General features: G+C 33.4%; 2 protein-coding genes across 2 annotated transcripts; both read left to right on the forward strand.

Annotated features, from left to right (window-relative positions):
• The first annotated feature begins 118 nt into the window (after positions 1-118).
• Positions 119-16,447, forward strand: LOC140058103 (GATOR1 complex protein NPRL2-like). The gene is made up of 11 exons (XM_072103659.1): positions 119-199; positions 620-711; positions 1,554-1,722; positions 2,156-2,264; positions 3,847-3,983; positions 4,377-4,474; positions 12,937-12,973; positions 13,954-14,047; positions 14,754-14,871; positions 15,885-15,992; positions 16,076-16,447. The coding sequence occupies exons 1-11, from the start codon at positions 119-121 to the stop codon at positions 16,188-16,190; spliced, it is 1,158 nt and encodes a 385-aa protein (XP_071959760.1). The 3' UTR covers positions 16,191-16,447.
• Positions 16,448-18,704: 2,257 nt separating this feature from the next.
• LOC140058517 (inactive selenide, water dikinase-like protein) lies at positions 18,705-26,876 on the forward strand. Its single transcript, XM_072104160.1, has 7 exons — positions 18,705-19,050; positions 19,455-19,558; positions 20,035-20,184; positions 20,677-20,789; positions 22,962-23,152; positions 24,867-25,079; positions 25,667-26,876. Exons 1-7 carry the CDS (start codon positions 18,864-18,866, stop codon positions 25,837-25,839), a joined length of 1,131 nt encoding a protein of 376 aa, XP_071960261.1. The 5' UTR covers positions 18,705-18,863; the 3' UTR covers positions 25,840-26,876.
• The last annotated feature ends 375 nt before the right edge of the window (positions 26,877-27,251 follow it).

A 27,251-nucleotide genomic window follows, 5' to 3' on the forward strand; every position in this document is an offset into this window, starting at 1 on the left:
TTCTTTATATGCCTAGTATGATTTAATTAAAAATGTGAATGAATGATATGAATATTAAAACAAAAATATATAAAATAGTAACTAATACTTACCTACTGAGTAAATAGTTTCGCCCAAAATGGCTACAAACGTAAACAAACTTCGCTGTATATTCTTCAGTGAATTTCATCCAATTACAGGCCCTAAAGTAACTTTTCAGGTAGGTATGAGCCAATATAGTTTATGAATATAATATATATATGTCTGTATGTTGGTTCAAAAGATGTAAAATTGTGAAAAATAGGTAAACCAATTCTAGGCCTTGTAGTGTCATCTTCCTAATCATGACTCAAAACAATTCTGTCTTCGGCGAATACTGTTTAAACCCGCATGGCTTGTTCATTAAGTGGGCAAGACAAAGGCTAGCTTAGAATACACCTTTTCTTTTTAGAATGATTTCTTTTTTGAATTTTAAGGATGAATTAATAATATCTGATGATCATTGTGAGTTACGAATAGATAAATTATTACACAAAAAACCCCCAAAACCCTATACAGTAGATCTACGTACTATAAGTATATAGCCTAGTAGTATTGTTGTTATGTTAGTTTTACAGTATTTTTTTTTCTTTTTAAAAAGGTACCAGAAGATTTTATAACAAAAGAACTGTTTGATCAACTTCATGTGTATATCATAACCAAATCTGAGCTGAACAACAAATTAATAACAATGTAAGTTTGACATTTTTGTTGAATATGTTTTCACACTTAAAGACCCCTTCCCTGCAATTTTGGACGTTTTTTGGAAAATAATACATATATATCACTTTAAAAACATTAAACCATGTCATTCCTTGTCTAAATTGTACGTTTTATGGTAAATTATGATAAAAAGTGAGAAACAATGCACTACCTAAGTAGCTCGCGGCGATCGACCTCTCGTGGACGGTCTTAGGCCTAGCCTAGCTAGGCTTAGTTTTGTAGGCCTAGCTGGTAAACATCGGTAACGTACGAACATCGTACGCGAGCTATATACCTAGCCTGACGTTGTATAGTTGCTGCATTAATTGTCTTTCTATTTTTGCCAGACTCCGTTGATACAAATTGGGGAAAAACCGGTATTTTCGCTGAAAAGTTAGGAGTCTTCCATTTGTTTTGGCCTCACGATCGATCGAAAAGTGGGCGAATTACAGGTGAAAAACAAAAATATCAATCCGCGCGCAATGCATTTTGGGATTTATAGCGGGCCGCTATAATTATTAGAATCGGCTTATTTTTTACATTTTTAACCGTTTAAAGACGAAAAAAGTTATCGCAATAGGATACTCAAATTGTCACTAGAGTTGTATACCTAAAATCCACTCCCTGGGACTATATACTCTCAAAACTATAACAAAATAAATGCTATGGTATACTATTAGTGGTCCATCCAACCAAAGTTCATCATTAGAGAACCAAAGTTCATCATTAGAGACCCTCAGAACAATACAAAACATGAAAATATCATATAATCAAGTAATTGGGTTCATATTTAACTTACAATATACTTTTTTCTCCTTTTCTTTTTTTTTTAGAAATGCACATTCGCACAAGATAATAGGATGTCCGATTGGTATTGAAGATGATAAATATTCACGTAACGTTCTGCATTTTAACTTGGCGTTTGTTTTGGACATCACAAGCAGTACTAAACCGTACCAGCCACTGGTGAAGAAACTAGCTGGCTATCTTACAACATTAGAAGTAATAATATTTTGAGTATTTTTCCATGGTTTGGCTGATTTGACTCACCCCCACCCCCCCCCCCCCATTCCTCTGCCTTTTTAAAATGGCAAACTGCCACATGCATGCAGTTTGGAGTAGAATCCTCTGGGATGACACTCCATTTAATATTTTGTTTTTTATCAGATATCTTCAATATAAATATAAGATCAATAAATAATTTTAACCCATCTACTGTAGGAAACAAACGAGGAGAAATGTTTTAAACACTACTGTACATTCAACCCTTATTCAGGGACACTCCTATTAAAGGGACAGTCATCCCTTTTTAAAGGGACACCCCTATTAAAGGGACACCCCTATTAAAGGAACACTTTGTTGTTTCCAGAAAATATATTTATATTTTAAAGCAAATATTATTTAAATTCATTTACATAGTTTGTTGTCATTACAGTTAGAATGCGGATTTTTATCGAATGAGGAAACTAAAGCCATGTTACCAGACATAATGAAGCAAGTATTATCAAATTTAAATGAGCACGGAAAATGTTCAATACCTATAAGTACGTTTTTTTCCGCCATTTCCTAAATTATTCTCGCCTTTAAAGGCCAACTCAGACAGAGTCGCACGACAAGGCCCGACAAACAGTCTCGTCGGGAGAGAATTAAACATGTTTAAAGCCCCATTCCCTACGTTTTTTAGATCTAATTTAAGATCACAAACTATATTTAATGTAAAAATAATACTATATGGTCCTATTGCGATAACTTTTTTGGTCTTTAAACGGTTAAAAATGTGAAAAATAAGTCGATTCTAATAATTATAGCGGCCCGCTATAAATCCCAAAATGCATTGCGCGCGGATTTATATTTTTGTTTTTCACCTGTAATTCGCCCACTTTTCGATCGATCGTGAGGCCAAAACAAATGGAAGACTCCTAACTTTTCAGCGAAAATACCGGGTTTTCCCCAATTTGTATCAACGGAGTCTGGCAAAAATAGGAAGACAATTAATGCAGCAACTATAAAACGTCAGGCTAGGTATATAGCTCGCGTACGATGTTCGTACGTTACCGATGTTTACCAGCTAGGCCTACAAAACTAAGCCTAGCTAGGCTAGGCCTAAGACCGTCCACGAGAGGTCGATCGCCGCGAGCTACTTAGGTAGTGCATTGTTTCTCACTTTTTATCATAATTTACCATAAAACGTACATTTAAGACAAGGAATGACATGGTTTAATGTTTTTAAAGTGATATATATGTATTATTTTCCAAAAAACGTCCAAAATTGCAGGGAAGGGGTCTTTAAAGTTCTCCTGACGACCTAAAAACTATGCTCAAAGCACCGATGAGTCAAGACGTTTCGTCGTGCCTCGTCATACGATGCTGTCTGTGTTGGCCTTAAGGAACCAGTAACAATTGTAGATTTTGTGCTGATGACCAAATGGGCAATCTATCAAACTTTCTGATAAAACAAGGCCATATACATGGCTGCAGTCGCGTGCGCAATTTTGAATTGGTGTTTACTGACCGACATAGTGAGGTGTAGAGTCGCGTTTGCATGTGACTAAAAATACAAGGTATTACAGTAGATGCACATTTGGCCATGCCTATTAGAAATAATAAATTTGGTTGACCATGTCTCCACATTCCACACTAATATTTAACGCATGGTTGAATGTGCTGATACTGTAGCCTCATTCAGAAATAAAATGCTAAGGGTGTTTAATAACAGGAAGGGAAGACAAGCGAACAGGAAACAATGTCTTATGTAAAAAAAAAAATAATGATATGAAGAAGTGTACAGTATGAATATACAACTATGTTATCAGCGCCGGCATATTTATCAATCTGTTTGCTTGAGTCAAGTTTTTTTTTATCTTATGGAATTGACTTTGTCATCTAAGATTTCAGAATAAAAATAATTGTATAACAATATTTGCTTAGTTTGTTTTACAAACTGACTTAGGCAAAATCACTTAAGTCAGTTTTCTTATAAGGTTTTTTGCTAAGCATGTTTGAAAAATCTCATCCCAGGTATCTTTAGATTTCTATTGCAATGTAAAAGGAAAGGAAAGTAAAACTTGGATTTGATCAAATTTTCTGACATACTATAAATTATGAAATATTATTTTGATATTGTAGATGATTCGAATACCATCCATTTAAAGATAGTACCCCCGATGCGTGATCCACCTCCCGTGAATGAACACCAAGTACCTATGTTTCTCAGAGATAAAAAGTCTTACGATTTCAATGATTGGGATCTTACAACGCAACAGGTGATTCAAATTACTATCATGCAGATTAGCATAAATTTGCATATTAAATGTTAATTAACAATATGCAAATTACATTATTTTTTTTCTTATAAATTTGTTATTTATTATAAATATGCAAATTACTTACTAGTATTTATTCTATGCAAATTACATAATTCAAATTACTAATAATATTATGCAAATTATATGTTGATATATGCAAATTGCATATGCTAATATTCCAGATTCTACCTTATTATAATTGATGGGCGAATTATGTGCAAAGATTGCACATAACCTATATTTATGCAAATCAGTTACATGTTTTTAATATACTGTATGCAAATTATATGTTAATAATATGCAAATTTTATTCTAAAAAATATGCAAATTACAAATATGCAAATATTGCAGATTTTACCGTACATTGATGGCATTAACCATGTGCAAAGGATAGCAGTGGAGGCAGATGTTGATTTGAATTTAGTAAAGACGTGTCTTCAGAATTTACTGTAAGTATACTGTATACTGCATTGCAGATTAGTTTGGGAAAAATGCTATAGAAGCATGTACAGCTATGTATAATGTCACAGGCACAGAATAAATTCTAAACGGCCTGGTGATATACTGAAAATGAATTACAGTAATTTGAAACAATAAAGATGGGGAAATCTGTGAGAATGAGAAAAAGTCGCCCCAACCCCAATTTGAACCTGGAACCTTCTGCTTGATATGCAGCTGTCCTAACCATTAGACCACTTGGGCATTCATGGTATAGCTCAAACCCAATTGGATAGCAACTCTCTCGGCGTGGTACGGCGGAACAGCACTAGTCCCTCTATTGTATGTATGTGGACCAAAGATCAAATTGATACGCCCTCATCCTTCAGTTTTTTTATCCACGAAGCGGGATCACTGAAGAGATACTTCTACCTTATAATCATCACAGGCACAAAATAAACTCTAAACTGATTTGTGAAAATTAGAGGATTGGGATTATAGTCGGATTGCATTAACAATTACTTACGATTAATGGGCTTATGTGAAGAGGAGAATCAAGCTTGATTTAGTGGGTGGGATTATAATCGAGCATGAGATTATATACAGTAAAATAAATCCGTATATCATCATATTTTACCATCGTATTCTTCACCAATTGTTATAATTTACAAGTAAAATTAATTTATTGTGACATTTTGATGTTGATCAAGAATCTTATCATAACTTGTTCCATTTACAAATTTAAAATAAGTTGAATTGACCAATCGGGTGACTGGTATGTTTTAGCCAATCATAGCAAAGCAAAAAGATTTAGTACAAAACAATGTTTCCTAATTCAAATTGTTCGGTAAATCAAATTTTTCAAATGAAAATTTTCAAGGATAGTTAATATAAAAAAATTTAAAAAATATTTGATGTAATACTTTAAATTCCTGAATAATGTGGGTCCTGTTGACATAATACAGTAGAATGTAGGTCACTGTAAAATGTCGGTGATGGGTTCACAGGCCCCCTGTAGGGAGATCACTTTTATAATAAGGATTCTCATCGAAAAAGCAGACGGAACACAGAATTGGAAAAATGTTGGCTCAATGGGAACATTGTTATGTTAACAAGAGATAGTTGAAATATCTATGCTTGAAAATATGTGTCAGATATTATTAGAGAATACAATAAAAGAAACCAGTCAGAATTGTATAAATACAGATAGAAGTACAGAAATCAAGTAAAAATTTTTATCGAAATTGATTTGTGCTACAAGGCAAATACCTAAAGAAAGTACAGTAGATGTTGTATTAAAATATTGAAATTTAAATCAAAATTCATACCAAAATTGATACACTGGTATAATTTTAAAATCTTATCACAAATGGACAATTGACCAATAGGGAGACATAATGAACACATACATTTATGTCTTTTTTTTTGTTATGGGTGAATCCCCTAAATATGTTTTATTTACTGTATATTTTTATTGTTTGTCTTTAGGCACATTACATGGTCAAGGATTACCAATAGATAAATTAATCAACTGTCCTATCAGATAGGTGGTAATCCCCTGATACAGGGGCTATTTTTTAAACCAGTTCATCGGGGTAACCCCTACTCTCTTCCCCTAATATGTGTATTCTGGGTTTACAATATAAAATCCTTATCCAAGAAGTCTTGTTCCACCACCAGAACTAGGATCGAGTCGAACCCATGCCGATGTTGTTGCCTTTTAGATATGGTAAACGACGACCCTGCCTTAACCGCTCGGTCATTTGATCGTCCAGAATTTTAACACTAAATGGTCAACTCATATTCAAGGGATACTTTTTGGTCCTGAAGGTGTCCCCAACTGTAATAATACTCTAATTTCATTGGACAAAAAGGAATCTGTATTATGTGATAGTAATATAAAACAATGTCAAAATGAGTGGTTAAATTGCCAAATGGTGGGCATGATTAAGCTGTAAATTCTGAAGGTCAAAAAGACACAAATTCGGGAAAGGAAGGAAGATAAATGACCACAATAAAACCATGGATTTAGAGGAAATAAAACACGGTAGTTCAAAACCATAATCAATCCTACAGGAAAAGATTAAATGAAATCAATGCATTAGCTTTATTTTGAACGAGTCAAAAACTATAATTGCTTATATAATTATGGTGGAGCCCCTATTATCGGGACGTTTTGGACCCAACAACATGGTTCAGTAGTTTAAAGGCCAATTTACACAGATGAGTGGTAATGTTAATATAAATATAGAATCTATGTTATTCCTTATGACCATTTACACACACCGCGAAGCAGACGGGTCGTTACCGCTCAGAATAGACACAGATTCTATGTGGGACAAGCTACGTGGTTTTCCGTTTACCGCTTGTCTGTGTAAATTGGCCTTAACACTGGTAAAATCTCAATCTTGCAAGAACAGATTGGGTGTTTCAAAACCTGAGACCCAATATGAAAAGGGAGGCCCTACAATACAAAAAACAACCCTACCATACTACTGTTTATATGAAAAAGAGAGACCGTACTGTATGTTGTACTTTTATTTTGAAAGAGTAAAAAAAGATTCAATTGTTTCAGTAGAACTCCTACAGTAACGGGATTTATGTTTGGCACTGTGTTTTTATCTTTTTTTTTTTTTTTTTTAAAGACTACATATGTGAACTTTATTCAATCAATCGTACATTTGTTATGGTAACCACAATAAGGTATAATATTACAGTAGATTTTTACAAAAAACAAGACCAATATAAATATTAATTATAAAATATATACAATGATTATTTACAGTAATGATAATAATAAAAACTAGACATGAAACTCGTCACTTTGACGAGTTAGTTATCCGCTCGACAAACGCCACGCGCATGTCATACGTTAGAATATTGCACACAGAAAAATATTAAGGCATTATGACCTGAACTGAAGAATATGATATGCTGTTAGTGCTGAATTCTGTCAATTTTGTGTCATATAGTATATACATGCAAACAGTATAATCTGTATACATATTACATACAGTGTAGAATAGGTGAAATTACGGGACCCGCCATTTATTCCAATTTTTAACATGGCGACGGTATCAAAATGAAACACTTAGATAGCAATTTCAGAAGGAAATTATCTCAGGAACAACATATTAACGTGTAGAAGAAATTTGAATACGTAAAATATAGATGCGCACCCTTTTAAAAATAAAAAAAATATGAAAATACGTCTTTTTTTATTCAACTAGCCATATGATGACGTCCCAACATCCGATTGGCAAAATGTTTACATGAATTCGTATCTACAATCCAATAGCTTCCAGAAAACGTTTTAATCGTGATTATCACATTTTATTCTGATGAGCTATAACAGATTAAAATTTACTGTAAAGATAAATATAAGTGACCCACGTTATTTATATTTTTAGACATTATGACGTCATAAAAATAAAAAAATGTTTACTCTTGCGTAAGATAGTTGATTGACCTAGAAAATTTCAAAATCTGGGTTAAAATGGAATACGGGTAAGTGGAGAGGCGCTCTATTAAATGAGATGCGCTATGACGAAAGATACAAAAATCCTATATTTTATATTCGCGTGGCCATACGATGACGTCACAATGTCCGGTTTGCCATATCAATGCATGATTCCTTATCTACAACTTATCATCTTCCTGGATATGTAATTTAAACAAAGTTCACCTCGTAGTTTAGAATCTATGATTGTTTAAAAAAAGGTATAATTTTGACAAATGTTTGAACTTTTTCCTAAAAAACGCACATAAATTATCCAATTCGACGTGCCCGTATGACGTAATTTGAAGTCGAAATTGTTTCAAAGTTGGTAAAATTACTATAAAAGGCTTGAAAACATAAATCACGAAAGAAAAATGGTTTTCAACGCTACGTTCGCACCGCGCGCGTAAAAAAAAGCGTGCGCGTGGGAATTTTTTACATGCTTAAAATGACATGAAACACGTAGAAAGTTGATTAGAAATTGATTTTTCGCATTTTGAATTTTAAATTAGCGTGCGCGCGTAACTTTGTGTAAAACACGCAATTTTTTATCCACAGAAAGTTAGCGCATGATATAAATTAAACTTTTGCTAAGTTTCAATTTAAATTGTTATATGGTTTTAAATCTATGTTAAATACGCGAAATTCATAAAATTGTGCGTAAGTCACGTTGCGCATTTCTGACGTCATTCACAATAGGAGGTGCACAACTTCACGTGAATGCCCATATGTTGACAAAGTTATGAAATGTTATGTTTACACGTTTTTTAGATACGCGAGACACAAAAATAGAGGAGAAATGCGCGTGCACGCGTAACGTCTTGTAAAACATGCCATTTTTAATCCACAAAAAGTTTTCCCTTGATATGACTTAAATTTTCACAAAGTGTCAAAACAAATTTATGCTTGGTTTTTAGTCTATGATCAATCATAAAAAATCATAAAATCGCACGTAAGTCACGTTGCGCAACTCTGACGTCATTCAAAAATAGGAGGTGCACAACTTCACGTAAATGCCCATATGTTGACAAAGTAATGAAATGTTATGTTTACAAGTTTTTGAGATACGCGAGACACAAAAATGAGGGAGAAAGAAATAAGAAAAAAAAAAAAAAAAAGTAACAGGACGATTACAAGCAGTTATCCGCTACTAAGCGGATAACTAATTAATTGTTTATATTGACTATTATTGGAAACACAAGTTGAATAATAAAATACTGAAAAGTTTAGTTAGAGGTTTACAATCAATGGAAAAGATGAAAACATATAATATTGTAAGTATTAAAAGTAGCAGTGTTTAGGAAGATTACTGTATATTGGCAACGGCCTACAGTTGAACATGGTTATAAGCAAAAGTTATATATTGATTGATTGATTGAATCGGGCATCACTATAAGCAAAGCTTTAAAATGTGATATCCTATGTAACAATTAAAAATTGGAAAAAATAAATAAATAAATAAATTACAATAAAAACAATAACAAGGGCTGCCTTTTGTTTTATCACGCAAAAGTCAGAATCAGAAGTTTAAATGGTATTTTTACAGTAAATCTGAACATAGAAATAGGTATTAAAATAATATGTCAACATAAGGCTAAAAATGACAGAGCTTCTGGTGAATTTTCCTCTATCCCCAATATTGGAGGGTTCTTCAGATTGGCAAAACCAGAGACCCACTTGTTTGTTGTAATACAGTATACCCTTCGTTTATACAGTAGGGAGTATGACACACCTTTTACGAATATTAAGGTGAATCACCATCCAGAACCTAGACTACTATTATGTATATTTTACTTTAAAAGTATGTTTATATTATTTCTATTAAATTTTCTTACTGCTAAACTATATTCAACATGTTTACACTAGATAGGAAACAAGGCTTTAATTGCTTTTGTGGTAACATTACTTCCCTTATAAACGTCTTAAAAAAACATTAGGTTTAGTAATCAGGTTTTCCATAAACCAAACAAAAATGCTTATAATAGTTCTAGTATACCACTGGCACAGATAGAATGGTCCCTCTCAAGTTTCGATGACTACAATGATTAAAAGTGTTGAAAAACAGGGTCATTTGATCAGATTATAAAAAATCTACATTTAAATGTACAGTATACACAAAGGTCCTAAATCTTAAATATAAAAATTAAGGCAGCTATAAGTTTCAAACTTAATGCATGTCATAATTTCAACTAAAATAATAATTCATTTTTCAATAGGTAATTGTTTTCAAAGAAATGGCTCCTGTATTATGCAATCCATTTTGTCTTTTGACTTCCTATTAATTGTTGTAATGAAATTAAATAAAACAAGACAATTGAAAAACATATTATTATTTTAAGAGTTGGTGTGTTTTGAGCGAGTCATATGGCCGAGCGGTTAAGGCAGGGGCGCCGTTTATCGTACCTAAAGAGCCAACAACAACATCGGCAAGGGTTCGAGGCCGACTCGCTCCTAGTTCTGGTGGTGGAACAAGTCTTCTCGGATAAGGACTATAAACCGTAGGTCCAGTGTACACAGTTATAACCTGTGTGTACTTAAAAGAACCCAGTTCATTATTCGAAAAAGAGTAGGGGGTTACCCCGGTGAACTGGTTCACACAATAGCCTCTGTATCAGGGGGATTACCACCTATCTGATAGGACAGTGATTAATTCACTATTGGTAATCCTTGGCCACAGTGCCTAAAGACATAAAATAAAAAAAAAATAAATAAAAAAATCATACGTTATCTACACTCCCACACATGAGACCAGGATGAACAATGATTAAAAGTGTATATTAATAATAATGGTTGACTTATATAGCCCCTAATAGTAATACACACATTTTTAATATTCTTTGTAAACACCATATTTATATTGTGCTTTATACAGCACAGGGGACAAGTTGCCCAACAACCCTCATCTCTATTAGAGTCCCTTTGAGTGAGTGAGTAGCCGAGTGGTTAAGACAGTGGAACCGTAATTACGTAGCCATAACATCGGCAGGGGTTCGAGGCTCACTCACTCCATGGTTCTGGTGGTAGAACGAGTCTTCTCGGATAAGGACTATAAACCGTAGGTCCACTGTACACATCTAGCTCGTGTGCACTTTAAAGAACCTAGTACATCTTTCGAGACGAGTAGGGGGTTACCCCGGTGTATTAGTACATCACAGCCACTGATCACCAACTGGGCCCTCTGGGAGACCAGTCTTTGACTGAAGAGGTTACCCAGTATAAATATAAATTTCAATCAATCATTGTGCTGAGCTGCCACCAAACGTTGCAAATTTGTCTGTCCTAAACGACAGGGGCCGAGATGGACCAGCACACCTGAGTACTGTAACTCCCTACTTTTCTGGCTGTAGTGTATTTCATATATTTCTCATCATTTGTTTCATGGGAAAGTGTCACCTAAAGCTCGTTTCCCAATTCATTCTTTATGGTGGTACAGTATTGAAAATTTTTTACATACCATTACAAAGTAAACTTGTTGTCGATTTATTATAGCTTTGCCTGTTTATATGTTACACTGCTAAATGTAAATATTTAAGAAATCTTTAATTTAGTTTGAACTTGGATGATACAATACAAGGATGTTTATTTCTTTGGTCATCTTCACTTTCTGTAGTGTAACATAAACAATACAATTATCACCCTATAACTTATTCTGAATATTTATTTATATTTCAATTCCTGAAAATTCCTGATTCTGTCCCTATGTATATTATGTCCCTACAGTATATTCTGTCCCTATATTATGTCCCTACAGTATATTCTGTCTCCGGATTATGTCCCTACAGTATATTCTGTCCGCGGATTATGTCCATACAGTATATTCTGTCCCTATATTATGTCCCTACAGTATATTCTGTCCCTATAGTATATTCTGTCCCTATATTATGTCCCTATATTCTGTAAGAAAATTATTTTGTGGAAAATTTTATTTTCCACAGCATACTGTAGCATCAATTAAATATGTTTTTGTCCAGTCAGATTTATTTTGCCGATTTTGTAGCAATAGACAGTTTGTTTTTTGATTGTGTAATAGTAAACTATACATTCCAATGACCCTAAAATTTAATATCCCGGATAGGTCCTGACAATTCCCTATGGCCTATGAAATTGTTATATTTTCCAAGCAAAGTACAGCACTGTACTGTATATTGAAAAACAGGGTCATTTGATCAGATTTAAAAAAATCTACATTTAAATGTACAGTATACACAGAGGTCCTAAATCTTATATATAAAAATTGAGGCAGCTATAAGTTTTAAACTCAATGCATGTCATAATTTCAACTAAAACAATAATTCATTTTTCAATAGGTAATTATTTTCAGGAAATGGCTCCTGTATTATGCAATCCATTTTGTCTTTTGACTTCCTATTAATTGTTGTAATGAAATTAAATAAAATAATACAATTGAAAAACTTATTATTTTAAGAGTTGGTGTGTTTATAAATCATACGTTATCTACACTCCCACACATGAGACCAGGATGAACAAAATGTCATGACTAAATATTGGTATTGCTATTAATATTAGGTCACCTCCTGGCTAAGGCTTGGTTCCCACTAAGTGAATGCAAAGCAAGGACATACTACTGTATATGCTATGAAAATAATTTTCATGGTAAATACAAGGCCATATAAATGGCTGCAGCCGCATCCTCAAATTTGAGTGTTTACCGACTGACCAACCGACATAGTGAGCTGTAGAGTTGCGTTGCACGCGACTAAAAGCTTTCACACTTGTTCCAGCACGGTTTCGTTCCGGCACCGTCAAATCAAATCAGACATCAATGTTGCGCTTTCACGATGCTCCACCCGCCTATGTGCCAATCGATATGCATAGCCTCATGAAAACGAAATGAAATAGAATTCTATAGAACATTTTTATAAGGGTATGTAACTACAAGAGTTACTAACATACTAAACCTCAATCCTCCTTTTATTAAAATTCAACAAAATATTCTTTTTTCTTTATGGCTAGATACTATGAAGTAATAACTACTGTACCAATATTTCAGGTGAGTTAAGAAATGTCTACACTATCAAACTTTGTGACAAAAAAGTGTGATATGCCCAAATATGGTAGTGATATGCCCAAACATGGTAGTGATATGCCCAAATATGGTAGTGATATGACATCACCGTTTCCATATATGGGCACATCACATTGTACATGGAGATATTTGCAGAAAATGTCGAAGTAATTCTTGGGTGGGACTTGAACCCACAACCACCAGATCATAGCCTGGCGTTCATACCTCTAGACCCCCGAGTTCAGGCTGATAGCAATGGTTAGGTTCACGCCCAAGGAAGCAGCGTGCACTGCCTGCATCGTTATAATGAGGCCGTCAGAGTAGAGCAAACATCTGACCTATGAACTTGCGCCCCCAAAAAAAGTGTGATGTGCCCAAATATGGTAGTGATATGCCCAATTATGGCAGTGATATGACATCATAATGTCCATATATGGGCACATCACATTTTTTTGTAACATAAAGTTTGATAGTACAGATAGAAAAAAAAAAGTTTGATGTGCCCAAATATGGTAGTGATATGCCCAATTATGGCAGTGATATGACATCATCATGTCCATATATGGGCACATCACATTTTTTTGTAACATAAAGTTTGATAGTACAGATAGAAAAAAAAAAGTGTGATGTGCCCAAATATGGTAGTGATATGCCCAATTATGGCAGTGATATGACATCATAATGTCCATATATGGGCACATCACATTTTTTAAAGTGTGATGTGCCCAAATATGGTAGTGATATGCCCAATTATGGCAGTGATATGACATCATCATGTCCATATATGGGTACATCACATTTTTTTGTAACATAAAGTTTGATAGTACAGATAGAAAAAAAAAGTGTGATGTGCCCAAATATGGTAGTGATATGCCCAATTATGGCAGTGATATGATATCATCATGTCCATATATGGGCACATCACATTAGTGGGTCAACTACTACTTTTGTTGTTGTCATTGCAGTATTCTAATGTGTACACAGTAACACCAGAAATAAACAGATTGATGGAAGATAAGGAACTACAACAAGAATGCATACGATATGTAGCAAGATCTAGTTAGTAAAGTTTATTTTAAAAGGAATGTCATTAAAGAATGTTTGCCGGATGTTACAACTTGGTAATGATGTCACTTGTGATTGAGTGACATCATTAACAATGATGATGTCACTCAATATTAATCAAAGCATTCTCAAATTATCACTTATACCTCATTTAATCAAAGTATAATAGTATTAACAATTATAGAAAAAGAAGAATTTTAATAATATCATTATGTATTATGTGCAGAACGAATCGTTATCTAATGTCAAATTCATGCATTTAATACCAGTAAATGAATAACTGTTGATTGTTACTTAACTTAATATTAGTTCATCCTCTACAGTATATTTGTATTTGTTTAATGTTCTAATTTTAATTATGTTTGTTTTGAATTCTGACATGAATTTTCCGAAAAGGACCAATAAATAAAGTGGTTGTCTTACTGTATAGAGATCCTAAAAGCATTTTACAAAAAAAAAAGGAAAGAAAAAAGCGATGATATATCCTAAAGTAACCACAAATCAAAGTAATTAACAATAATTCACAGTACATCTAAACTGTTAATAGTATACATGAAAGTTGCACCTACAATAGAGGCCCTAGAAAATAGAAGTCTCCAAGTAGGCTTCAGTCAGGAGTTTTCCACAAAGAAGAGCCCTCACTCTTCAGAGATTTTCATTAAAATAAACTTTTTATCACTGCATTTCTTCATCATTACAGAGCATGCAGCACCAACATTTCGTTCAGTATTCAAATTGTATTGCGGATTGCGACCGGCAACAACCGTTAAAGATCTATGCTCCCGATATGACCCACGATCTTTGCGAATTAACGAGAGGTCAATTTATTTATGTTAAATTATATTTATTTATGGTTCATTTGAAAATTATTCCACTGCAGTTACTGCAGTAACTACTGTATATTCTTTTACTGCAATAACAATTTACTTTATTTCTTTGTAGAAGGGAGGCAGTCACTGCAATAAACAGTGTGTGTGATTACCTAGAAAAAGCTTGCTAAATAATTGCATAAACAGGTTACTGTAAGAGTCAACAAAATGTAGTTACTGCAGTAACTGCAGTAGTATAATTTTCACATGATTCCTTTTTTACTATTGTTGTACAGTACATCTAATATAAAGTGTCTCTTCATGCTGGAGAGGGCGGTATTTAAAATAATTGAGAAAACTATAATAACGGGTTGCCTTTTGGCAGCGTAACAACACACGACCCATGTCGTTGTTGGGTTATTGATTTAGATGTATAAAGTTCATATATCTACATACAAAGTTTGTTTATAGCTCAGTAGTGTTGAATAAGTATTATAGCTTGATTTTTGTTACAAAGGCATGTGGCGCAGTGTGCATACACCTAGTTCGGGATCGGGAATTCGAGACCAATTCTCGTCGCATTGCTTATGTCCTTTACTTATGCTTGCCTCTCTCCACCCAGGTGTAAAAATGGGTACACAATTGCGCTGATTACAAGCTGAGTATTATGTGAGCTGTACACATACGTCCAATGGGTAATAAGTGCTTAACAATTTTAAGCATTAAGGCTGTGTTTCCACAGCCCAAAATTAACTGATTAACCAATACAAATTGATAAATAAACTGCCTGTGGAAACGTGGTTTAACCGATTCAACAAAATTAACCAAAAATTATCTCATTCAAATCGGTTAAGTATCGAATAAATGCGATAATTTTGTTGTGATTGGGCATCTGGTTGTTTTTGTTGGTAATGACTGATCATGCACATTTCCTTGGGTAAAAACTTAACCGATAATTTTGTTTTGGCTGCGGAACACGGCCTTAATTGAAATATTTGTTCTATCTTCATTTTTTTCACTAGGCATCTGATTCAATTTGGTGTTATGCAAGGACTGCTGAGAAGGCTACACAAATACCCAGTAAAAATGGTGACAGACAATGGTCTACAACAGGCACATGAAGTACATAAGTAAGTTTCCCATCAACATCATTTTTCCCAGTGACATTCCATACGGAATTAATTGTCTATTAATTAATTATTATTTTTTTCAGGTACATGACGGGACAATTTAATTACGATGAAATATGTTGCAAGACAAGGAAAAGCAGTAGAGAATTGGACGAGATAATAAACCAAGATGACCAAATAGCGGTCTGCTGGAAGTGAAGGGAAATCGATTAAAATAAAGAAATAAAACATATTGCCAGGCCATTTAATCAAGCACAACAAAAATTGTCAAAAAGGTTCTTGTGTAAAAATAAGGAGTGTCCATTGGACAATAAAATACTGTACGCAAATAGATGCTGTTGTTGGTATTTTGTCTGTGTCAATAACAGTAGTGACTTTTCTATTTCATGATGCACCACCACATTACGCAGATAGTAGTCTATACTTGTTCTGGGCAACTCATGTTTTCAATTCAATTCAACGTAAACATTTATTTTCTTTCTTTCAATCAATAATAAAACAAATGAATAAGGTATTAAAAAAAAGTAAGTACGAGTTACAAATAATACATTTCATTAATATAATATATAAACACGACAGGCAAAGAACATTAGTTCTAAACCGCCCGGTGATATACTGAAATTTTAATTAATTAATTTGAAACGATAAAGATGAGAAAATATAATATAAATATATAGCCTATATAGACTATTTTTAGTTACACACATATATAAATATACATATTTATATATATAAACAAATCAGGCAAAGAACATTAACATTAATTTTAATTATTTTATTTATTTATATATATATGTATATATGTACACACACACATATATATATTGTATATATATAAATCCAAAGGCAAATTACTGAAAAAAATTGACAATGCTGTGGGTATCACAGTTTCTGAACGTGTGAAGAATGACTTTTCGACTCAACAACAGTGTGGTGGGACTACAGATGTGTCCCACCAATGTTACCATTGTTGTTATCGTAGTATTTAAAGAAATTTATTTTAAAAACTTGTTGAAAATTTGTGGCACACGCAAGGGAAAGCAGACATAAGTCAGAATTTTCAAAATTGAGATTTCCACAAATACTAAAACTACATAATCCAAGATTTAAAATGCTGAAAAAAATATTTTGATACCATGTCTACTTCCAGAGATATCTCAGTCTAAAGTTTTGGCTGTTACAATCAGTATTTTGAGAAAAATGCTTTTAAATTTAAGTAACAGGAAATTACAAATACAAACAAATAAACAGGGTCTATTTCGTGCCTAGCTTACCTGGATAAACCAACAATAGCCCCTTCTCCTCGAAGAGTGAGATATAAAAAAGGGTATTCTAATTGCTTTATTTCAATGAAACTTCGCACCTTCCTTAATTATCTATTGTTCTATTATTATGCAAAATTTTCATTAAAATCAACCAACTGGAACACTTTCAATTCAAGCATAAAACATGATAGGTTTTATGAAAATCATACATAATTTACACCATCTTTTAACAAACATACCACATAAAATGTTAAAATGTATTCATTTATTTGTCTAAAAACAAAAAAAACACCAAGGTAATGTAAATAAGTACTGTTTCAGCTATCAATTTCTGTAAAAATAAAAAAAATTAAATTTTTTAACCTTTTATTGTTTTTGGCTGTCTCTATAAATCTACAAATGCGACTTATGTCCGCTTTCCCTTGCATGTGCCACATTTTCTATATACTTTACCGTAAAGTACTTTATTATAGAACTAAAATTTATATAGACAAAATGACAATACTATGTGTATCGGTGGCTGGATCTCAATAGAGAGTACAAAATAAAATAAGCACTGACAAAATGAAAATACTATGTGTATTGGTGGCTGGATCTCAATAGAGAGTACAAAATAAAATAAGCACTGACAAAATGAAAATACTATGTGTATCGGTGGCTGGATCTCAATAGAGAGTACAAAATAAAATAAGCACTGACAAAATGAAAATACTATGTGTATCGGTGGCTGGATCTCAATAGAGAGTACAAAATAAAATAAGCACTGACAAAATGAAAATACTATGTGTATCGGTGGCTGGATCTCAATAGAGAGTACAAAATAAAATAAGCACTGACAAAATGAAAATACTATGTGTATCGGTGGCTGGATCTCAATAGAGAGTACAAAATAAAAAATAAGCAGGAAGCTGAATCAAAACTATAAAGTAAAACAGCCAGAAATACTGTAAGTTTTCAGAAAACATTCCTTCATCAAAGTTAAAGACACAGATCATACTATAAAAATTATTACTGTTTACCAGGGAAAAGTGAAATTATTGTACAATTAATTTCTCTCATCGCAGAATAAACCCATACATACATGTCTAATAATACTAACATTGAGACTATAACACTATCTTAAGCAATTGTATCATTTTTATTTAAAATTATAAAAAAGGAGGAATTCTACATTCTGTAAACATGGATAAACCTTTGATAAATGGTGTATGAAATCATTAGATTGTATGTACAGTATGGTATAAAATGATACCTAAACTCAAATACATCATAGTATTTGTCTATGCAAGTCAGATTGAACATTTTGGCAACAATTGCCTTTCATAAAATGAAACTATTATTTGATTGGTTGAGAAAGTTAAGAGAGGGGCGTTTCTATTTTTAACCACGTGACTAGTGGTGGTTACTCGACTGTGACGTGTGTGAAGTGAGGCGTAACAATAGAGGATTTTCCCGGGGATCAAATTGTGTTCTGTTTGCTTTAGGCCTAGAAATTGTCTTGTTTTTGTCAGTTTAAATTACACTATTATCGTAACAGTGCATGGTTAAATGCAGTAGTTGTTATTTTAAATTAGTTTTAAATAAAAATTAAAATATACAGTATTTTATGGCGTCGAGAACACCATTCGATCCGAAGGCCTGTGGTCTTGATGAAGATTTCAGGCTAACTCGATTCACTCAGCTGAAAGGATGAGGTTGCAAGGTCCCTCAGGAGGTACTGCTCAGCCTCCTGGAGGGCCTAGACAACGAAGGGGAGGGAGGGCTAAAGAAACCACCAACAGCTGGGAAAATTGGTAAGTATGATAATAATGGCATACCTATTGCATAAGCCTAGCATAATAAAACACTAGAATGTAAACTAAAATATGTGATTTACAATATAATTATTAATAATGTATGTATGGCAAATAATGCTACCAACCAAGTAAAAAAACAGCAACATGTTTATTGGCAAGCTTATATCTCCTACAACGTCTAGAGTAGGTTTGTGGGACTTACTATTGCTTGACGCATAAGTAGAACTGGTCTTGCACAAATTGTACAACTAGGCCTACATTAAATAAGGATAGGTTATGCAAGAGGAAATGAGGTCAGATTTAGCAAACAATTGTTCAGCAACAGAGTTAATTGATTGGCATATTCTATACAATTACATAAACATTTTTTATTTATCCATAACTCTATTTTAATCTTGTAGGTATTGGAATGGACTCGGCTCTTATACCATTATCTATACCAGGTTTAAATTTAATTCAAACTACTGATTTCTTTTACCCACTAGTTGATGACCCTTTCATGCAGGTTCGTGCTTAAAACTCTGTCTACTGTACACTATCAATCTAGTTTGAAAAAAAAAAGTGATGTGCCCAAATATGGTAGTGGTACTGTATGCCCAAATATGGTTGATATGACATCATGTCATATCAGTTTGATAGGGTAGACAGAGGTTAACACATTCTATTATTCATTTCTAAGCCTAGTATCATTATATAGATGCATTATCCAGGCATGTACAGCTAGAGAAGTTTAGGGGCGAGTGTCAAAAAGTTATTGTGAGTGAAAACAAATTAGGCTGGGTGGAAGGCTTGCTTTAGAACACCTTATTCAGGGGAAACTTTCTCATGATACAATCAATAATTATTTAAACACCAAATTTATGAGGCAAATATATAACACAGTAGGTCTATTAATGGTGACTTATTTTCTTTTTCTCTCTGAAGCATGTATGGCAACTACTGTATACCTCTAATTTATGTACTTTTCCCTCCTTAAAATAGGGTAGAATTGCAGCAGCTAATGTTTTGAGTGACCTGTATGCCATGGGTACGACAAAATGCGACAATCTGCTCATGCTTTTAGGCATACCGAAGAAATTCAGCGAGAAACAACGCGACGTTGTCGTGCCATTAGTAATCAAGGGTTTTAAGGTAAGCATCACATGTGAAACAGTATATCAGGAAACTTTATGAAAAAATAGACAATAATAGAGGGTGCTATATAAATATGGCCTAGGCTTGAACTAATAATAATAAAAATGTATCCAAAACAATCAATCTCAAAATATTGAATCATATAGTAGTTTATCATTTAATATTTAATGTAATGACTATACAAATATTTTAAATTTTTAATAATATATCTATCACTTCGAGGGTAAAACTACGACTGATATTTTGTAGCGTTCTAAATGAAGAGGCCGTCATTCTATTTACGATATGTTTTAAAGATTTTAACTTTGCATTTGTTAAGACTTTCTAGGGTGGCCAATTTTGGGAGATGAATTATCATACAACCTCACCCCTCCCCAAAAAATGAAAATTGTGGGGTCAAAACATGCACCCTAAAACAAGTTTTTGAGTATCTAATATGAGAGGTGTCCACACACAAATGGTTCAACTGTATGTTTGCCTTTATTATAGGATGCAGCAGATGAGGCAGGAAGTCAGGTGACTGGAGGTCAAACTGTCATTAACCCCTGGTTTCTTGTGGGAGGAGTTGCTACGGCAGTTTGCCACAAGGAGGAGTTTGTTATGTATGTCAACATTTATTTAATAAACAAAACATTGTATTTTCCATTGCATTATCTTGTTGATATTTTATTACAGGCAATCTATAGAGGGTGCTGATCTATTTCAAATTACTGTAGGTGAAAGGTCGGCCGACAGGGAATCCGATAAGATAGGAAAAGTGTATAAAATAAAATGATACTAAACTAAATTTTTGTATCTTAATTATTTATACATTGCCCAGGGAAGGAAGGCAATGGTTACTCTCTAAGAATTCACACACAATGAAAATAATGAAGTTCAACTAATATAGCACAAAATGCCCAATGCTAAGTTCTCAACAATCAACACAAAAAATTATATAAAAAAGAGCAATACCCAATTTTACAACAACCGATAGTTCCATGACATTTTTACAACCATTTTCCAATCAATGATATAATTGCCTTATTATTAAAAAAGAGCAAGAAAAGCGCTGAATGAAATAAAATTTATGTAAAATTTCATACAGAAACATTTGGAAATTTAACCAAGCCCAGATAAAACCAATTAAACAAACAAATAGATAGATAGAGGGCTCTGTTCATATCCATGGAGTTACAATATTCAATGTACGATACCGTCCTGACAAATTGTTTATCTTTACAGTCACTCTTACTTACAAACGTATAATGAGTGTTAAACGATGAACCATATTGACACTAATTTTAGTGTTTATCGAATCGAAACGTTTGCTAAGATATCAAGAAGAGTTGTAAACAAATTGGAGTGTAACGATAAGCGCTGCCCTGTGTTCGAACCAGGCTGAAATTTTGTCTCTGCGGTTTATAACTTAAATCCATTAATATACCCCTACTTTATAAACAATTTGTAACCATTCGTATTTGAGATACAAAAAATACTATGGCTATGACTTTGAAGACAAAGTCACTACTACAGTAAACATATACTGTACATACAGCATTGTTTCTTAAATATATATAAGATGAGATAAAAAAATATATAAAAATAATAATAATTTACCTTCATATTCTTTGATTGTTAACTCCAAAGTATATTAATTCCATAATAACATCCAAATCCAATTTTAAAAGGCAAAGAAAAATGACTTATTTGACTGCTGACTCCAAAACATAATATCCAATGGTAATAAATACAGTACAGTAATCCATTTCAAAATGTAGATAAAAACAAATAAATACACACTTTTTGACTGTTAAATCCAAAGCTTAATATTCCATGGTAATAACACATTGTTTTCAGTGTAAAACATAGTTAGTTTCTAGTTTATAAATCCAATTTAAAAGGCAAAGAAAGGCTGGCTTCAGTTCACTGGTAAAATGGTGGTGTCCCTACTTATTCACTACAACAACAACTGAGCAAAAATCACAGCCAATTGTGTGAAATATGTGTATGCAAATGAGGATGCACCTTATGACTATTCATAAGGTAGATAGTTTTTAATTAAACTGGATGTACTGTTTTTGTATCATTTATTCTAAATGTTTATGTGTTAACTTAGCATTTTAAGACATAGTGAAATGTAGTCATAGAAGAATAAGATTAATTTTGTAATACAGTTTTATTCATGTTATTTATGACCTTTGTTTATGAAGTCATGTTATTTTATGACATTTGTTTAAAAAAAAATTCCTTGCATTTAATACCACATACATGACAGCCAAATATCATCGGTATTCCTTATATAATATATAAAAAATTAATGAATTGAATATTACATTGATTTTAATAGACATTTATTCTAATTATGGATTAATTATATAGAACCACTATGAAGGGAACACCTCAAAGACCCAAACAAGGGTATAAAAGAAACTGACAGTTTTCCTTATTTTTTTTATCTTAAAACACCATTAATAGTATAAAAAAATCATTTAAAAATTATATTAATTAAATACAGTAGAATCCCTATTAAGGGAACACCTTTGGAACGTTAATAATCGTGCACCCTGGGTTGGCAGTGCTAAGGCATATTTCCACTCATTCCACTGAATAGGTGTTGGCTTTAGTACTAAGACATATAATTATCTCTACCCACTGCTTTGGTGGGCTCGAATCTAACATCTGACCAATTAAAATATTGTAAGTAATTTTTCCAAATATCATTATATAATGAACTGTTAATTTCTTCAATCAATATATTAAATTTCTTTTATCATAAAATTCTTCTTCATCAGGCCAGACAAGGCACAAGCTGGAGATGTTCTGATCCTGACCAAACCTCTTGGCACACAGATAGCAGTGAATGCCCACCAGTGGCTTGAGGAACCAGACAGATGGCAAAAGATCAAAGATGTCGTCACAGAGGAGGAGGTAGAATGCGCTTACCAGGAAGCCATGTTTAACATGGCATCTCTTAACAAGAATGGTAAGGTTCTTGGAAACAAGTTCATTAGAATAAATGAGGTAGATCTAGGAGGCTAGCCTACTTGCTAAATTAAGCTCAGATTTGGATGAAAGCAACACGTTTCTAAAGCTCTGTCCACAATATCAAACTTTATGTGAAACAAGCACGAATGTGCAATACTCGGGGTACAGCGAAAGAAGCTGTATACAGACACAGTATACAGTTATTTCACCATAAAGTTAAAGAAAAATAGGTTTCGCCAGGGCTCGAACCGGTTCCTTCTGCGTGTTAAGCAGACTTGACAACCACTACACTACGAAACCTACTTACACTAAAAATGTGGGTTACAGAAAGTTTTTTAATCCATTTAAATTACAAATAAATATGGTAATAAGCACAAAGCAAAATAAACATGTGTAAAAGTGATAATTACCGATTACGCAAAATAAGTATTTTAAAAAATAATAAAAATAAGATATACTGTGTATAATTATCATATTGCGTATACAGTACTTTTCACCATAAAGTTTTAAAAAAAGGTTTCGCCCGGGCTCGAACCAGGTACCTTCTGCGTGTTAAGCAAACGTGATAACCACTACGCCAAGAAGCCGCATATAACTACATAACCCTGTGGTGTGTGTCACACATTGTGGCTTTTTAATTAAACAAATTAATTAACAAATAAGCACGAATGTGCGATACTCGGTGTACAGCAAATGAAGCTGTAATGACGTCATAAGACGGGATGTGACGTCACATACACATCAATAACCTACCAAATACGGCTATATGGTACCATCTTCGAGACGTCTTATGGCTGCATCTGGTTTGAAAATGAAAAATCCGGCTCTATAGCTTTGAGGACATGTGCCTTTAGTATATTCATGCGAAATCCCAGCTCAATACTACAACGAATAAGGGAGGAGTAGTACTTTGAAAATCGCACTTTTTACTCAATAGTGTCCAGATGGAGGAGAAGGAGAAAATGAGTAAGTCCTAGACTCGGGTACCCCGAGTAAAAAAATGTGATGTGCCCATATATGGACATGGTGATGTCATATCACTACTACTCTAGCCATATCATACTTTTTTGTCAAACTAGTTTGATAGTGTGAACAGAGCTTAACGCTCTCTTGCTGTCCTGCTGCCCTCCAAATGGCACTTCACAAAGACATGGGCTGCATGAATCCAGAACTACACATTTAAAAAGATGCTCTGGGTTCTTTTAAGTCCACAACAGCTACAGAAAAATTGTAGGGGCCTACATTGACCTCCAGAAAAATGTATTCATTCACAGCTGTGCATAAGGAGAGTCTACAACCTATGGTGATTTTGATGATTGTACTGCCAAACTCATCAAGTAGAGTAACATACGATACGATAATATTTATTGTCATTTAAACAACATAAAATGTCATTGGTTGAAAAATACGATATATAAAGAATCGTAACCAGTGATTCTAAAGTGTTCTTCCAAACTTACTGTTAAATCAGGGAGGAGTTAAATTACTGAGTAACTCTTCCCTGGTTAAATGATTGTCTGCAGCATTTAGTGTTTTGATTCAGAGTGATCGGTCTCTTTCAAAAGAGATTCAAGGTCTTTTCCGATACTTTTATTTGCCCACTTTTGTCCTGTCCTATGTAATATGTTCTTTCAACAACAAAAAAACGCATTCCCCATCTAATATTTCTAAACATTTTGTCGCAAATTTTATTAAAATGCATATTTTTCCAGCTGCGAGCCTCATGAAGAAGTTCAACTCACACGCTGCGACAGACGTGACCGGCTTTGGGATTCTTGGACATGCAAACAACCTAGCAACACATCAGTCACAGAAATTAAAATTTGTGATTGATAGGCTACCAATCATTGCGAAAATGACCGATACGGCCAAAGCGTGTGGCATTAAGTTTCAACTCCTACAAGGTTACTCAGCCGAAACCTCAGGTGAGGATGGAATTAACCTGGAAGTTTGTATATACTATTCAACGAACTGAGTAGAATAGACCAGTCCGTCTTTCAACGAATGGAAATATTATCTCCTTTCCACAGTGCAGCACCTACTGTACCACAAACGACAGTGCATACAAGCCAGATGTGTAAAACCAGAATTAGGTCCAAGGAGATGCTGCGCCCCTACCTTAAAGATGCATTGTCCCCCAAAAACATGAAAAAAAAAAGGTCACAATTAAATCAGACTTTGAATATGTTATTTTGTGGTTTTAAAAAAGTTAATCACTTCCATAGAAAAAAAAAATGTTTTCACCTACAAATTGATTAAATAAATGGTTAAATTCAACCAAAAACCCACTGGCTGGCAGCCAATTTGGCCATTTTTTGCTTTAAATTACAGTTTTTTCAGATAAATACATTTTTTTTCGGTCCAATTTTTGGTCAAAGTGGATAACTATTATGTTACATTAAAATGGCATATTCAACAAAAATGTTAAGAATTATTTTTTCAGGGGGACAATACATCTTTAACAATTCAGCCAACTTATTTTACTAACATATATTAATTATTTTTCAAATAGGTGGCCTTTTGATAGCTATGCCAGCAGCAGATGCTGATGGGTTTTTAAGGGAATTTGAGCAATTAAGTGGCAACTCAGCCTGGATCATAGGGAGTGTAGAAAGCACAACTGAACCCGGAGCAGTGATCACCGACGGTCCACAAATAATTGAAGTAAAAACTAAAATACACTAAATACTGTATGTTAAGATTAAGTGCAAATCTATGAGAAACTCATACTTATTTTCTTATAAAATACAAATCAAATATTATTTTTTGCAGAAATACAGTAGAACCTCTCCATTGGAAACCCCTATTTAGGGTACACTTTCATTAAAGGGTCACTTTGTGTGGTCCAAAGGTGTCCCCCCTAATGCGAGTTCTGTACCTTATAATGTACGATAATATTTTGACCATTATGTGCTGTTAATTTGTAAGGGACTGTATGATAATTACTGCAATAAAACCTTTTTTTGTGTGGTAATCACCCACACTGTATCAAAAATTTAGTTATAGCAGTAAGTGCAGTAAAATATTTTTGAACATTTTAAAATTCATAATCATTATTAATATTAGTAATTAATATAAAATGTTGCCATTTTGATCATGCGATATAAATGTAAGGGATTCAAATTAATTATGTTTATTAAATCATTGTATGAAAAAATTGTGCAACAACTTTTGTTTTCATGACGATCCATGCTCCTACGAAGCTATTGAGTCTAATAGTCATTCTCATGTTTCAATGACTTTTTGACTCAACAGTTGAGTTGTTACGTGGCTTGTCACGACAAACAAAGGTGGCTACTGATAAAACGTACACAAAAAAAATGTTTTCATTTTTTTGGAAAAAATAATTTATGAATACTGATCATTTATGTTTAACTGTTTACCAAAATATATTAAATATTAATTTATGAATCAGTATTAATTGTTATACAATATTAATACTTTCTGTTTTTAGTTTCCCTTATCTTGTAAAAATTGAGCAGTTTACATAATTTGGGAAAATCCTAAATTAACATGGATTTGTCTGTACTTTTGAATATATTACGGATGATATTCCGTCAGGAAGTCAAATATGAACTGATGGAATGGATGGTGGAATATTTCTTGGTAACCATTTCCATGTTCAGGAAGTATAAATAAATAACAAATGGTTTTTAATAATTAAAAAAAAATTAAATATTATGTTGGTTATATGAAAAGAAGTACTATATGAATACATTTTGTAAAGATATCGTTTCTCAATTTTTTATTTTGTCTGCAATACAAATTGAATAAATCCGGGTGATGCTCATCAAATTCTGACCACTGACCACTGACCACGAAAGACAAATGAGAAAAAGCAAATGATATATATATGGCCGACTTCTGTCGTAAATGACAATGTCAACTAGTCTTGCATTCATCTGAATGATGACTATTAAGCCAGGACTGTTTAAAGCACCTTTAGTTGGTCCCAACATTGACCAAGGGCTTCTCTCGTCCAGTGCCCACCTTCACCAGAGGAGAGGCATAAGCCAATATGTCTGAGGCAGATACTAGAGTCAGCAGTGCTGATTTCAAATGCCTAACGGTACCCCAGCTCCATATACAGCACCCGG

Source organism: Antedon mediterranea, chromosome 9 (assembly GCF_964355755.1).
Source record: "Antedon mediterranea chromosome 9, ecAntMedi1.1, whole genome shotgun sequence".
Lineage (NCBI taxonomy): Eukaryota > Metazoa > Echinodermata > Crinoidea > Comatulida > Antedonidae > Antedon > Antedon mediterranea.